The 12,842-nt window shown below is 45.0% G+C and overlaps 1 protein-coding gene across 1 annotated transcript; it reads right to left on the bottom strand.

Annotated features, from left to right (window-relative positions):
• Nucleotides 1-430: 430 nt before the first annotated feature.
• LOC100380775 (negative elongation factor A) lies at nt 431-12,127 on the bottom strand. Its single transcript, XM_045701421.2, has 11 exons — nt 11,886-12,127; nt 7,445-7,616; nt 6,765-6,926; nt 6,062-6,151; nt 3,435-3,562; nt 3,246-3,315; nt 2,962-3,050; nt 2,650-2,761; nt 2,145-2,461; nt 1,772-1,871; nt 431-1,163 (listed from the first exon to the last, which is right to left on the bottom strand). Exons 1-11 carry the CDS (start codon nt 12,093-12,095, stop codon nt 979-981), a joined length of 1,635 nt encoding a protein of 544 aa, XP_045557377.2. The 5' UTR covers nt 12,096-12,127; the 3' UTR covers nt 431-978.
• Between the last annotated feature and the right edge of the window lie 715 nt (nt 12,128-12,842).

Below are 12,842 nucleotides of genomic sequence, written 5' to 3'. Positions count from 1 at the left end.
TTGTTGTCAGCACATTGAACTATGTAAAGAAAAAAGTATTTAATAAGATTATTTCATTCATTCAGATCTAGGATGTGTTATTTTAGTGTTGCCTTTATTTTTTTGAGCAGTGTATTTAAACCGTAAAATGTAAAGGCTACAGCACTTATGAGAGTTTTAAACATACTTTATTTTGGACTATAGGGTGCCGCCCCCAACACGCTAATGGACAAGCCGCCACTGAATACCAGTGAGACTGCATTGTCTTACGACAGGTGTCGTCATGCTAGTGCAACCCCCGTTGCCTGAACTTCCTGTCTTGAAGAGTAATCCGACAGATCAGTGTGGACGACGCTGTCAACAGTGCGTCTTTACCATAGACCACCTTTACCCTAATCATCATGATCTTAGAGAGCGATGTTCTGAAGGACTTATGTTCAACACTCTGGAATCTGAACATGTTTTCACTTTATTTTCTTCCCTTCTTGGTAAGCTGCAAACGTCCCATTATTTACCTTCTCACAATGAAAAACACGGACAGTTGTAATAACGACTTTCTCTTGACATAGTGTGGCATGCTTGTACCTTTAATAGTAAAGCAAGTGTTAAGTTGTCTTATCAAAATAAGGTATAACTTTGTACCCCTCCCCTTACCAAACATTCAGGAATCTGAGGGAACAGAAAAACAAACCAATGGGGGGAATAAAGTTGAGTATCCCCCCTGCCTGGCAATGCAGGAACTTTGAAAGAGGGAGCCATACCCCCTTAACCTGTACCCTCCTATCCCTCCCACTTAACCCTCCCTAGCCCCTCACACACTGAATTTGGCCCATGTGTGTATGCACAAGTGTGTGTGTGACAAGTCCCTGTCCACCAGAGGAGGATTTGGTCTGTGTGTTGATGCTTGCGCATGCAAATGTATGTATGTATGTATGTATGTATGTATGTATGTATGTATGTATGTATGTATAGTCCCCGACAGGCAGGCCAGCAGCCTCCTCAGGAGGCGTTGGTGATTGGTTTGTACTTCTTGAGGCGGGTCCACTGTCCTGTGGAGTAGTTCATCTCAAACACTGTGTCCACCAGCATGGTGGTGCTGCCCGTGCCATCCGCCTTGGGAAGGATCTCTGTGTGTTCACTCAGCTTTATCTGGATAATGTCCCCCTGCTCCGGACATGGGTTCTCTGGAGGAGATAGATCAGTTAGATGTTCTAGAGTGTTAGGGTAGAAGGGTTCTCTGGAGGAGGGGATAGATCAGTTAGACGTTCTAGAGTGTTACGGTAGAAGGGTTCTCTGGAGGAGGGGATAGATCAGTTAGATGTTCTAGAGTGTTAGGGTAGAAGGGTTCTCTGGAGGAGGAGGGGATAGATCAGTTAGATGTTCTAGAGTGTTAGGGTAGAAGGGTTCTCGGGAGGAGGAGGAGGAGGGGATAGATCAGTCAGACGTTCTAGAGTGTTAGGGTAGAAGGGTTCTCTGGAGGAGGAGGGGATAGATCAGTTAGAGATGTTGTGTGGTGATATGGTAGAAGTCAGACATTTTCAACTAGCAGTGAGGGTAAGAGTGTTAGGTGTGTTTGTGTACACATGTACATGTGAGTAAATAGCCAGTTAGGCTTAGATTTGACCCCCACCAGAGGGCTTGCACATATCCACATTACAAAAACATTACTAGTATGTTAAACTCACAGTATACGACTAGGTGGACATACTCCAGGGAATATTTCTAATCCATTGCAAAAAGCTATTACTTTTTACTAAAATGAGGGAGTATTTTGCAGAAAGCAGTACAGTACCTCTGGATCCGGCCATGAAGCCAAGGATGAGCGCTTTCTCTGGTCTGGTAACCTTGTTGGCCGTCTTGAACATTTCCTGAGCAGCATACATCTGGTCTCTCTGAGGTTACACACAGCGGCACAGAGGTTACACACAGCGGCACAGAGGTTACACACCACTAAGGTAGGTAAAACAACCACACATCAGCCATTGCAAGTAAACCACCATTCCACATACCGTACTACAATCTCTACAGTCAATGTTTGTATGTAAGCATAGCAGTCTCACATAGTAAGTAGTCCAGATTAGAACGCTCGCCCAATATAATGGTTATTCTAAGTAGAATACTAGTGTGGATATTGGAAGTCCCAATGATGCCTTGAGCCAACTCACTGTGAGCGAGAGGTTCTTCTTGGGCTGGGGCTGCTGGGGCGTGGGCGTCGGGGGCTGGGGGGGCTGTGTGGTGGGGGTCTCGGGCTGCGTGGCGGTGGCGGCAGCCGGGGGTCCGTTGCTGCTGGCGGGGGTGCTGGCTGGCGTGCTGGGCGAGGCGGGGGCGGTGGGGCTGGTGGCAGTGTTGCTGGCGTTGTACATGGGCGTCCTCTGTTTGAACTGGCCCGGGAGGGTGCTGGTGGCGGCAGCGCCGGGCGTGGCTGACTCCTCAGGCTGGCGACCCGACTGCAGGGCGTCACGTCCCAAACCACCTGCGTTCGCTAGAATGAAGTACCAGTTATCGACATGAGACTATCGCTATATCACTCTGCCAATCTGAGAAGATTGGATAGGAGTAACTACAGAAAACTGCGGAGGCAGGGTGGTGTAGCACAAACCGACTGATACCCAGGCTAGCCAAATGGAGGGTTACCCTGAGATCTGAGTAACAGCTCTGTAGGTGTCTCACCTGGCTGTGTCTCTGAACTGGGAATGTAGGAAGAGGACGGGACCATACTGGGGGTAGACGGCAGGTAGCTCGTAGACGGCAGGGCGCTCTCGTTGTTCAACGCACCCAGTTTCTGAAACACAGGAGAAGTGGGTCAATACCGCTGTATAAGTTGCATTACATTGTGTGAGTTAGTGTGTGTGTGCGCGCGAGACACCGAGCGAGCGCGCGCGAGACACCGACCCACCGAGCGCGTGTGCGCGCGGCGAGTGACACCGAGCGCGCGAGTGACACCGAGTGAGTGAGGGTGTGACACCGAGTGAGTGTACCTACCTGTGTAGATACCAGTCCAGCAGCATAGTCTGGTGTTGCGTTCTCCACCACAGCCTCCTCTTTAGCAGCTTTCTCCCCAGCCTCTGTTTCTGTACACACAGAGACACAGAGAGAGAGGGCCATAAGTGGTTTAAGTGAAGACTCAACTTTTCTTGTCCTGAATGTTGTAGAAAATACCACTAGCAGATAATCAATTAGTAAGAGTCAGTGAGTCTGAAGGATGGTGAACAACAGTGAAGACTGCTAGCTAGAGAGGGATAGATGGAAATAGAAAAGGCAGTTACCCAAAGTCTTTCTTCTCCTCTTTGCCTCTCTACCAGCTCCCACCATATCCAGCTCTGAGATGTCTAACAACTGGAGAACAGAGAATAATATGCATCAGCTTCTCTTGACACATTTCAACATACACTATGTAGGGAATAGGGTGCCATTTGGGACACAACCCATGCCACTTGTTAAGCCCCCTTAGTCACCTTGACCCCCCTCTCCTTGCGCAGGGGTGTCCGTGCTGGGGCGATGGGTGTGCGGTTGCTGGGGGGGCTGAACATGCTGGGGGTGGTGGGGCTGCGGAACGGGGCTTTGGGTATCCCCTTCAGGGGTGCTGGAAGGAAGGGTAGAAAACATGATAACATGATCTCAGCAACCACTCAGATACCAGTGGGTATAAATCAGGTTTTCCGTTAGGAAAATGTGGCGCCGGACATTTGACTGGCAGCATTTCCATTTACCGGACATTTGAGAAATGTACCAGACTCATATGCATTGGGTGTGTAACCTGATTAGGGCGTCCAACCACAGTGCTCAAAATCACATTTAGAGTATGGTAGTTCATCTTAACCGAACATGCAACTCAAGGATGCAACTTGCGCAATTTGAAGATGCTAGAATAACTGTCCCCATGTATTTTTCCTCAGCCAACAAGATAAGTAACGAACAGCAAAATCACTAGCGTATGTCAATCTATCTCCCATAGTAGAAAAGTTGACCTACTCCATTTGTCAGCTTGTCGTTCTGTGCGACAAAGAAATGCCCTATTCCAAAACAGACACTGGGGCAGTTGTGGGACAATAGAGCCCAAATCCATACAAGGATACTTAGGATACTTAAACCCTGCTAAAAAGCAATGAATCTGATGCAACAGATCAGAACGTTTAGCTTAATAAGTTGATCAACTATAATTTCTTCACATTACAAAGCGCAGCGATGCACAGATTGATTGTTTAATAGTCACATGTACAGGGTTGCAGGTGTGATGCAGGACTAAGTGAAATAAAATAATTAAAATGGTAATAAAAAAAAACAAATAGCACTATATACATCTTAACTGTAGCAGTGATGAATAAATAAATATCCATTGGGGTGGAGGCAGAATAAAGACCATAGGGAGAGCAACATGACCATTGAGGGGGGTGTGGGGACCAAGTGAAATAAAAACAAAATATGTTAAAAATAAATACATAATATACATATTAACAACTGCAACAGTGATGAACGCTATTGGGGTAGGGGGGAATGTCCATGGTGGAGTAGCAGGGGTGGGGGAGCAGCAGGTAATGTAAGTGACCATTGAGGGTGGGAAAGTCCGGGGGGTGGGGGCCATGGGGGAGTAGCAGTGGGGAGGCTGGAGCAGATAGCTGACTAATGGTGGATATTCAGCAGCCTGCTAGTCTGAGGGTAGAAACTATTGTCCAGTCTGCCCACGCCTGAGTAATTGAACTGGGCATGGTTTGGGTGGCTGGGGTCCCTGATGATCTTCTTGACCTTCCTGTGACACCTGGTGCTTTCAGCTGCACGTATCGCCATCTAAAGAGTCCTGCAGTCCGCGGCAGTGGAGTTTCCGTACCAGGCTGTGACCCAGCCCGACAGTATGCTCTCCATGGTGCTCCTGTTGAACACTGAGGGCCCTCGGGGACAGGCCGGATTACTTCTGCATCCTGTTTAAGAGTCTCTGTCGTGCCTTTTTCACTACGGTGTCCCAGTGGTTAGACCTTTTCTGCTTCTCTGAGATATGTACGCTGAAGAATTTGAAGTTATTGACCTTCTCCACGACGGCCCCGTTGATGATGGGGGCGTGTCCAGCCTGGTTCCTCCTGAAGTCCACAAATCAGCGCCTTTGTTTTGCTAACATTTGAGGGAGAGGTTGTTTTCCTGGCACCATGCCGTCAGAGTGCCTACCTGTAGGCTGTCTCGTCGTAGTTGGTAAATCAGGCCTACTACTGTCGTGTCGTCAGTGAACTTGATGATGGAATTGGAACTCTGAGACCACGCAGTCGTGGGTATACAGGAGGGGACTAAGGACACACCCTTGTGGGGCCGTGTTGAGAATCAGTGTAGATGAGGTGCCTACCTTCACAACCTGGGGGCAGCCCGTCAGGAATTCAAGAATCCAGTTGCACAAGGCAGTAGGCTACACGCGAATGTTCATTCCATAATGCAATTAGTGGGAAAACACTGTCAAAAGCGCACCGCACACGCGCTGCTAATATGACCAGGATTCTACTTTTGGATACTGGACATTGAAGGAAACAAATAGAACATGAGAGAAATAGACTACTGGTTTCATTGGCATATGGAAGTCTTTATAAAATAATTGCCTCCATGTTGGATCGGATTTTGGATAGAGGATACTTTGAAGCAAGGTAAGACATGCCCTGTTATATGCAGTTAAATGTTCAGGTTTCAAACAATTAAAGGATAAGTAATTTTTTCGCAACAAAATGGAATAGAACATTGCAAATGTAACAATTTAATGTGTATAGTGAGAGCTTTGCCGTATCTAAAACTAGGTATTTTGGTGTTTTTGGAGCATGCTTTTCCTGGGGTCCCCATACTACACCACGAGGAAGCGATTTGCTGTAGCTATGTGGAATCGTTGCCATCAAAAACATGTTTTTTTTTTAAACACGCAATTACATTTAGAATTGTTCCGCAATGATTGCGCTAATAAAAGCATGTTTCACTCCAACAGCAACAAATTACTTGATTGAGGCGCTGTAGCAGCAGCTCTTGCGTTATTCATTTCAAGGCTAAACCCTGGTATAAATGGTGTAAGTGTTCATAGGCATAGTCTTGGCAACAACAAGAAGTGTGTCAAACTCACTGGTGGTGTCCATCTTCTTGACCAGGCCTCTTCCTTTGGCGTGGAAAGGCACTCCCGCTGTCTTCTTCAGCTGTTGAGCCGTCTCTGTGGCTGAAAACACAATAACAATGAGTCAATGGGGTGTATTAAATCAGTGAACATTGTAGCATAACATTTAGCAATGGAAAACATTTTAAAACTAAAATAAGACTTTCAATAGAACCAATTCAGGTAGGTCATTTTTCATCCTGTTTGCTTCCGTTAGGGTCCTAGTGAATACACCCAAGGGTGCTGTTCATTTGGCACCTGACAGAAGAAAACTGACTGAAACAGGGAGGGACTACATTAACTTGTCCAATAAGAAACGCTCATGTTTGTTTTCCAGTGCGTGTCCCGCAATGAACATGAGTCATGACCATTCATCAATGTGACAAAAAGACCATTCAACTTTCTGTAAAATTAGCACAAAGGAGAGGAGACCTGAAACATGGGGAGGTATTTCAACAGTCTAAAGTGGCTTCCTTTTCTCATCTGCTTTCCTTCATCTGCACTAATAACAGTAAATGGACAGGAGGGGGACCTGATCCCAGATCAGCACTACTAATCTGAGACGCTCGATACATTTGTCCCCAGATGAAGATGCGGAGATTGAGGTGAAGAAACGAGGTGGCCATTTTAGATTCTTGTCATGTACCCTGGATGGAGTGAAGGTGTCTTATCTTACATTTCTGCAGCAGCTCTGCCCTGAGCGTGGCACTCTTGGGCTTCCTCTTCAGCTGGAAGTGTTTGACGGGGGGCGTGAGTGGGCCCACCAGTGTGGTCAGGGCGCTCTTGTTCAGGTACTGGCACTCCAGAGGGAGCATGGCTGACGCCTCACACTCACTAACTGCAGGGAGGAGAGCAATCAAAAGCATTTATTTTCTTGTTTATTACATCTCTAAATGGATGTTGAAACCTTAATTAAGCCCTTTTTACATCAGCAGCTGACAGTGTTTTTACAGTAACTCGACCTAGACCTCAAAGAGCAAGCGAAAGCCGTTAGCATGATGCAGACAGGCAGGTGTACTCTAACCAACCAGTACCTCTATATACATGTACACAGGTGATTAATAAAAAGTGCACAATGACAAGTAGTCTAGAGCTCAGCAATTCACCGCTCATGTACTGAATACAAAACATGATTCTCCACTCTGATACACGGCCAATCAACAGGTGATTGTAGAGCAGCACCAACATGCTGGAAAATGTATCCTACTTGAAATAGGTACAACAACAAAAAACAGAGCACCATTTTCATAAATCATTCATTCCAGTGACAAAGCTAGAACCTTGCACCTCAATGACCCCTGCTGTTCTCATTTTCCCCCTTGACTAGTGACCCCTGACATATGGTAGCGTACCCACCTTTCTCCCGGAGCTCCCCCAGGATGTCCTGTACGTTGGGGTTCTGCTCCTCCAGGTCCAGGTTGAGGGAGCCTGTCTCAGGGAAGGACTTTAGGATGTCTGCCACCATCAGTACCCAGGGCTCAGAGTCCACCGTGGCCAGCTGGATGATCTCGGACAGGGCCTCCTTCATCTGCACAGACAGGGTCAGGGAGGATATGATTGTGGAGGTGAGTAGAGCAAGATTCAAAAACATTGTCCAGTCTTGTGGAATGGTAATGTGTTTTTAGGCTTTACATGCATGTCTCACAGTAGGCCTAAAGCAGTTTATATAAATGGTATAGAACAAGGTATAGAGAGAAACTGAACCTAGACTCTCCATGGGGCAGGGTGTGTAGGGGCAGAGGGTGGATATGGAGGTTAGAGCTGGGAATGGAAATGGAATATATGTCAACACCTGGACACTCGCCAACTACACCACCAGTTGAGGCTCCTCAAAGGAGGAAAGAGAGGACCATCCTCCTCAGTGAATTTCATAACATTTAAACATTCCAAAAGTTAAACTTTTTTGATAAAACTACACTAAATATGTTCACGTCACCAAATAATTGTTTAAAACACACTGTTTTGCAATGAAGGTCAACAGTAGCCTCAACAGCACTCTGTAGGGTAGCACCATGGTGTAGCCAGAGGACAGCTAGCTTCCGTTGTCTTCTGGGTACATTGACTTCAATACAAAACCTAGGAGGCTCATGGTTCTCACCCCATTCTATAGACTTACAAAGAAATTATGACAACTTCTGGAGGACGTTCTCCAACCTATCAGAGTCCTTGCAACATGAACTGACATGTTGCCCACCCAATCAAAGGATCAGAGAATTAATCTAGTACTGAAAGCATAAACTACAGCTAGCCAGCACTGCAGTGCATAACATGTGGTGAGTAGTTGACTCAGAGAAAGATAATAGATGAACACTTTTGAACAAATTAATTTCTTTAAAAAAGTCACTTAGCTAGCAAATGCAGCTAGCTAGTTTAGCCTACTCAAACACCCTGCTCAAACAGATGGATGCTATATTAGCTTACTGACTATGACTGTCCAACACAGCACTGGAACTGTTCCAAGTCAAGGTAAGTTTTTGGTTTAACTAATTTAATGCCACCGGGGCCAGCTGGTGTAAGCTCTAAACTGCTTACTGACTATACACTAACGTTACTGCATGATTGAAGCAGGTTTCCTAATGCTTTAGTTCTGTTAGCTATGCTGACTATGGTTACTTTAGCTAATATGGTGACAACGATGTAGGCTGTGTTTAGCGGTTATGATATGGTTTGGCTTGGAAAGGTTTTTCGGCTGGTCACATACAGCTGATGCATTGAAGTCCACAAACAAAGGGGAAAGGTGAGAGGAGGTGAGCGCATAGATGCCAGAAGGAATACAATGTGGCTGCTATGAAAGTGAACTGGGTTTACACATGATCAGGGGTGTATTCAATCTGCCGATTCTGTTGAAAACATTTCTTAAACGGAAGCAAACACAACAAAATGTGGATAAACGTACCTGAATCTGTCCAATAGAAACTCTTGTTTGCAACTGATGGACTAATGATTACACCCTTGGTAAGCTAGATGCACGCAAGAGTGTGCAAGGCGGTATTGAATGTGTCACTGTCTGTCCATGCTTCACCGTCTGTCACCTCAAATTTCTCTCAACCTATGTGCACCTACGTTGTAAACTTTCATTCATTTCTAGGTTGTAGCAACCTCATGATGAGTATAGGGAAAAATAATGTATCATGTAGTATCCTAAACCTATCAATTTGACATTGATCTGGGTGAATGGAATATGAATGGCAGTCATCCAATATGCTGTAATAGAAATAAGGCCACGCTCATAAAAATAAAAATGTCCTCCCTCATCATAAACGGCACCGTGGCTACACCTGCCATATAGCGAGTGTGCTGACTTTCTGTTTCCTGGCCTGGTATGGTGGGCTGTCAATTGCCTACAAGGCCATCATCGGGAGGACCTTAAACCTTGGTTTAAGGGGGCTTCATGGCCTCCATCATAGATGGACAAGGCCAAGCGCATCATAGAGAACCCTGCACACAATCTGGCCCAATGTTTTGAGCTGCTGTCCTCCAGAAGGAGATATAAGGTCCCACTGTTCAGCAAGAATAGGAGCAAGGCAAGTTTCATTCCATCAGCCACCAGGCTGCTGAACAGTGGGACAGGCCCAATATATGGTCGGACAGAAGGCTGCAGGGACTGTGAATGTGTGCGTTAAGCTAAAAAAAAGAAAGAAAAAAGGCTGCATTTAAACTGACAGCCAATTCTGATCTTTTATCCACTAACTGGTCTAATCAGATCAGCTCTGAAAAATATCTGATGTGATTGGTCAAAAAAACAATTAGTGGAAAAAATGATCTGAATTCGGCTGCCTGTGTAAACGCAGCCCTATTAACTTTCCAGTGTTTGTGTATTTGTATTCTGATAGCACAAAATGAATTTCCATGTAAATGAACAATAAAGTATATTCAATCGTACGTAGAAGCTACAACTTCCGTGGTGCAGAATGTCAACCAGAGCTGGCTCCATTGGATGAAACTTAGGGGTGCAAAGAACTTTGGACTAATTTTAGAGATAATATATGACAGGAGACACAGATTTTGTCATGGTCATAAAAAATGGAAGTGACAAGTCTAACTGTATAGCCTACATGTAGCTACGTCAATCGCTTACCGGTATTAATCACGGAAATAGAATGGGTAAATAAAGGAATGTCGAGACATTTTATGGAATGTACCTGGTTTACAACACGGGTTGTAGACCAGTTGAGTTATATTTATCAAAGCTTAATTGAAAGTTGAACTGTTGATAGCTGATTTAGAATAGAGCAACAACTATTTCAAAGGCCATCTCCCACTAGTTTGGAGTTGTGACCTTGCTAGCTCACTGGTTACGCCCTCCAAAATGGCACTAACTGGCAGTCCAATCCAAAATGAAATCTAGAATCGGCTTCCTATTTCGCAACAAAGCCTCCTTCACTCATGCTGCCAAACATACCCTCGTAAAACTGATTATCCTACCAATCCTTGACTTCGGCGATGTCATTTACAAAATAGCCTCCAACACTCGACTCAGCAAATTGGATGGAGTCTATCACAGTGCCATCCGTTTTGTTACTGAAGCCCCATATACTACCCACCACTGCGACCTGTATGCTCTCGTTGGCTGGCTCTCGCTTCAAATTCGTCACCAATCCCACTGGCTCCAGGTCATCTATAAGTATTTGCTAGGTAAAACCCTGCCTTAGCTCACTGGTCACCATAGCAGCACCCACCCGTAGCATGCGCTCCAGCAGGTATATTTCACTGGTCATCCCCAAAGCCAATTCCTTTGGCCGCCTTTCCTTCCAGTTCTCTGCTGCCAATGACTGGAACGAATTGCAAAAATCACTGAAGCTGGAAACTCATATCTCCCTCTAACTTTAAGCATCAGCTGTCAGAGCAGCTTACAGATCATTGCACCTGTACATAGCCCATCTGTAAATAGCCCACCCAACTACCTCATTCCCATATTGTTATTTATTTTTTTCTCCTTTGCACCCCAGTGCACATTCGTCTTCTGCACATCTATCACTCCAGTGTTTAATTGCTAAATTGTAATTATTTCGCCACTATGGCCTATTTATTCCCTTACCTCCCTAATATTACTTCATTTGCACACACTGTATATAGACTTTTCTATTGTGTTATTGACTGTAGGTTTGTTTATTCCATGTGTAACTCTGTTTGTGTCGCACTGCTTTGCTTTATCTTGGCCAGGTCGCAGTTGTATATGAGAAGTTGTTCTCAACTGGCCTACCTGGTTAAACAAAGGTGACATAAAATATATTTTTTTAAAGAGATACCACTTGACTGACAAAACTCCGACAAGTTCAGCATTTCAATGATTCTCAGACAAATCTTGTGACAATTACGACTACACTACAAACAGGTCCAATGCTGCATTTTAGGTTAGCTAACTAACGTGGTGTTTATGAAAAGAAGGCATGTGCATTAGGTAAACAAAACAGAAAACATACGACTGGACAGAATTAGCCTAGGCGCGATATTTAACTACCTCCGGTCTGTAGACACGTACCTACACAGCTGACGTTAGCAGCTATCTAGCTAACCAAGGAAGCGATCGATGCGGACTGCTGGCTATCGATAATTTAACTTGAGCAGAGAACACTGTGTAATGATGTTGACTGTCTGCATCGCCATATCTGCGGCTAACTAGCTAAGTATACACTTGAAACAGCTTGTAAGGATGGTGTCCATTAACGTTACAACTATACTTCCCGCTCAGGAAACATCAGCTAGAAACTCGGTCAAGGCTGCCTGTTGCATAATCCCATCTAAACTAGCTACCTAGTGTTCAATCAGTCATATCAACACGCGTAACGTTACCCACCTCGTCAACAGTCCGCCTGGGAAGATGCAGCATCCCTAGCAAGAGTTTTAGCTTCACTGGAGGCGACAAACTCGAAAAACACAACCGTATATTGTCGATAACTGAAACGGTGAGGAGTGAAGCAATACTAGAAGGCGCCCAAAGCTCGTCTGTTGATCCTAGTTTATTATGGAGCCACAGGCCGGTGTCGCTGTCCTTCATCGACGCCATCTTGGAAAAAGAAGTGTATTGAGTTCGGGCATTTTAACAGGCTACCTAAGAAAACAGAACTGTTAGGACCCACCCACATGTTCATATCGGGGAGATCAAAAGAAACTCACCTCTCTGTTACCTGTCCTCAAAAAATATTATTTTACAGGGCCTTTTGAAAATAATTACTTTACAGAACACTTGAGGTGTACAACAGCATTGCATTTATTTACCATTCATTCCGCGTGTTAGAGTTATGCAACTAAAACATTTCTTAAAATAGACAGGCCTGTAGGAATATTATTGTACAACAATTACTGTATCTTTATGGTTATGCAACTAAAGATGCTAAAATTAGTGCTGTGATTAAATTAGCCTATAAGACATGTGACCGGCGTAGCGAACCAGAGAGGCCAACATTTCATTTCCAATGAATAAAACAATTTAGCATAACTTTATGGGCTTTCGGGAGGGACAATCCAGTTTGCCTAATTTACAGAGGGTTTTATACGCATGCGCTTTCTGCCCATCGAATTCATATTCAACAGAATCGTCTCTTCATTATCACACACAGTGAGTAGGCCTACATTTTAATGCTTCTGTAACCGATTTGAGCTGGCTAGCTAGTTAGCGGGTGCACGCTAATAGCGTTTCAATCTGAGACTTTGAGGTAGTTGTTCCCCTTGCTCTGCAAAGCCGCGGCTTTTGTGAAGCGATGGGCAACGATGATTTGTGGGAGGCAGTTGTTGATGTGTGCAGAGGGTCCCT

The sequence above is a fragment of the Salmo salar genome, chromosome 18 (assembly GCF_965601325.2).
Source record: "Salmo salar chromosome 18, fSalSal1, whole genome shotgun sequence".
In the NCBI taxonomy this organism is placed as follows: Eukaryota; Metazoa; Chordata; class Actinopteri; order Salmoniformes; family Salmonidae; genus Salmo; species Salmo salar.
Note: the sequence above shows the minus strand (reverse complement) of the source record. Positions and strands in the feature narration are given on the sequence as shown.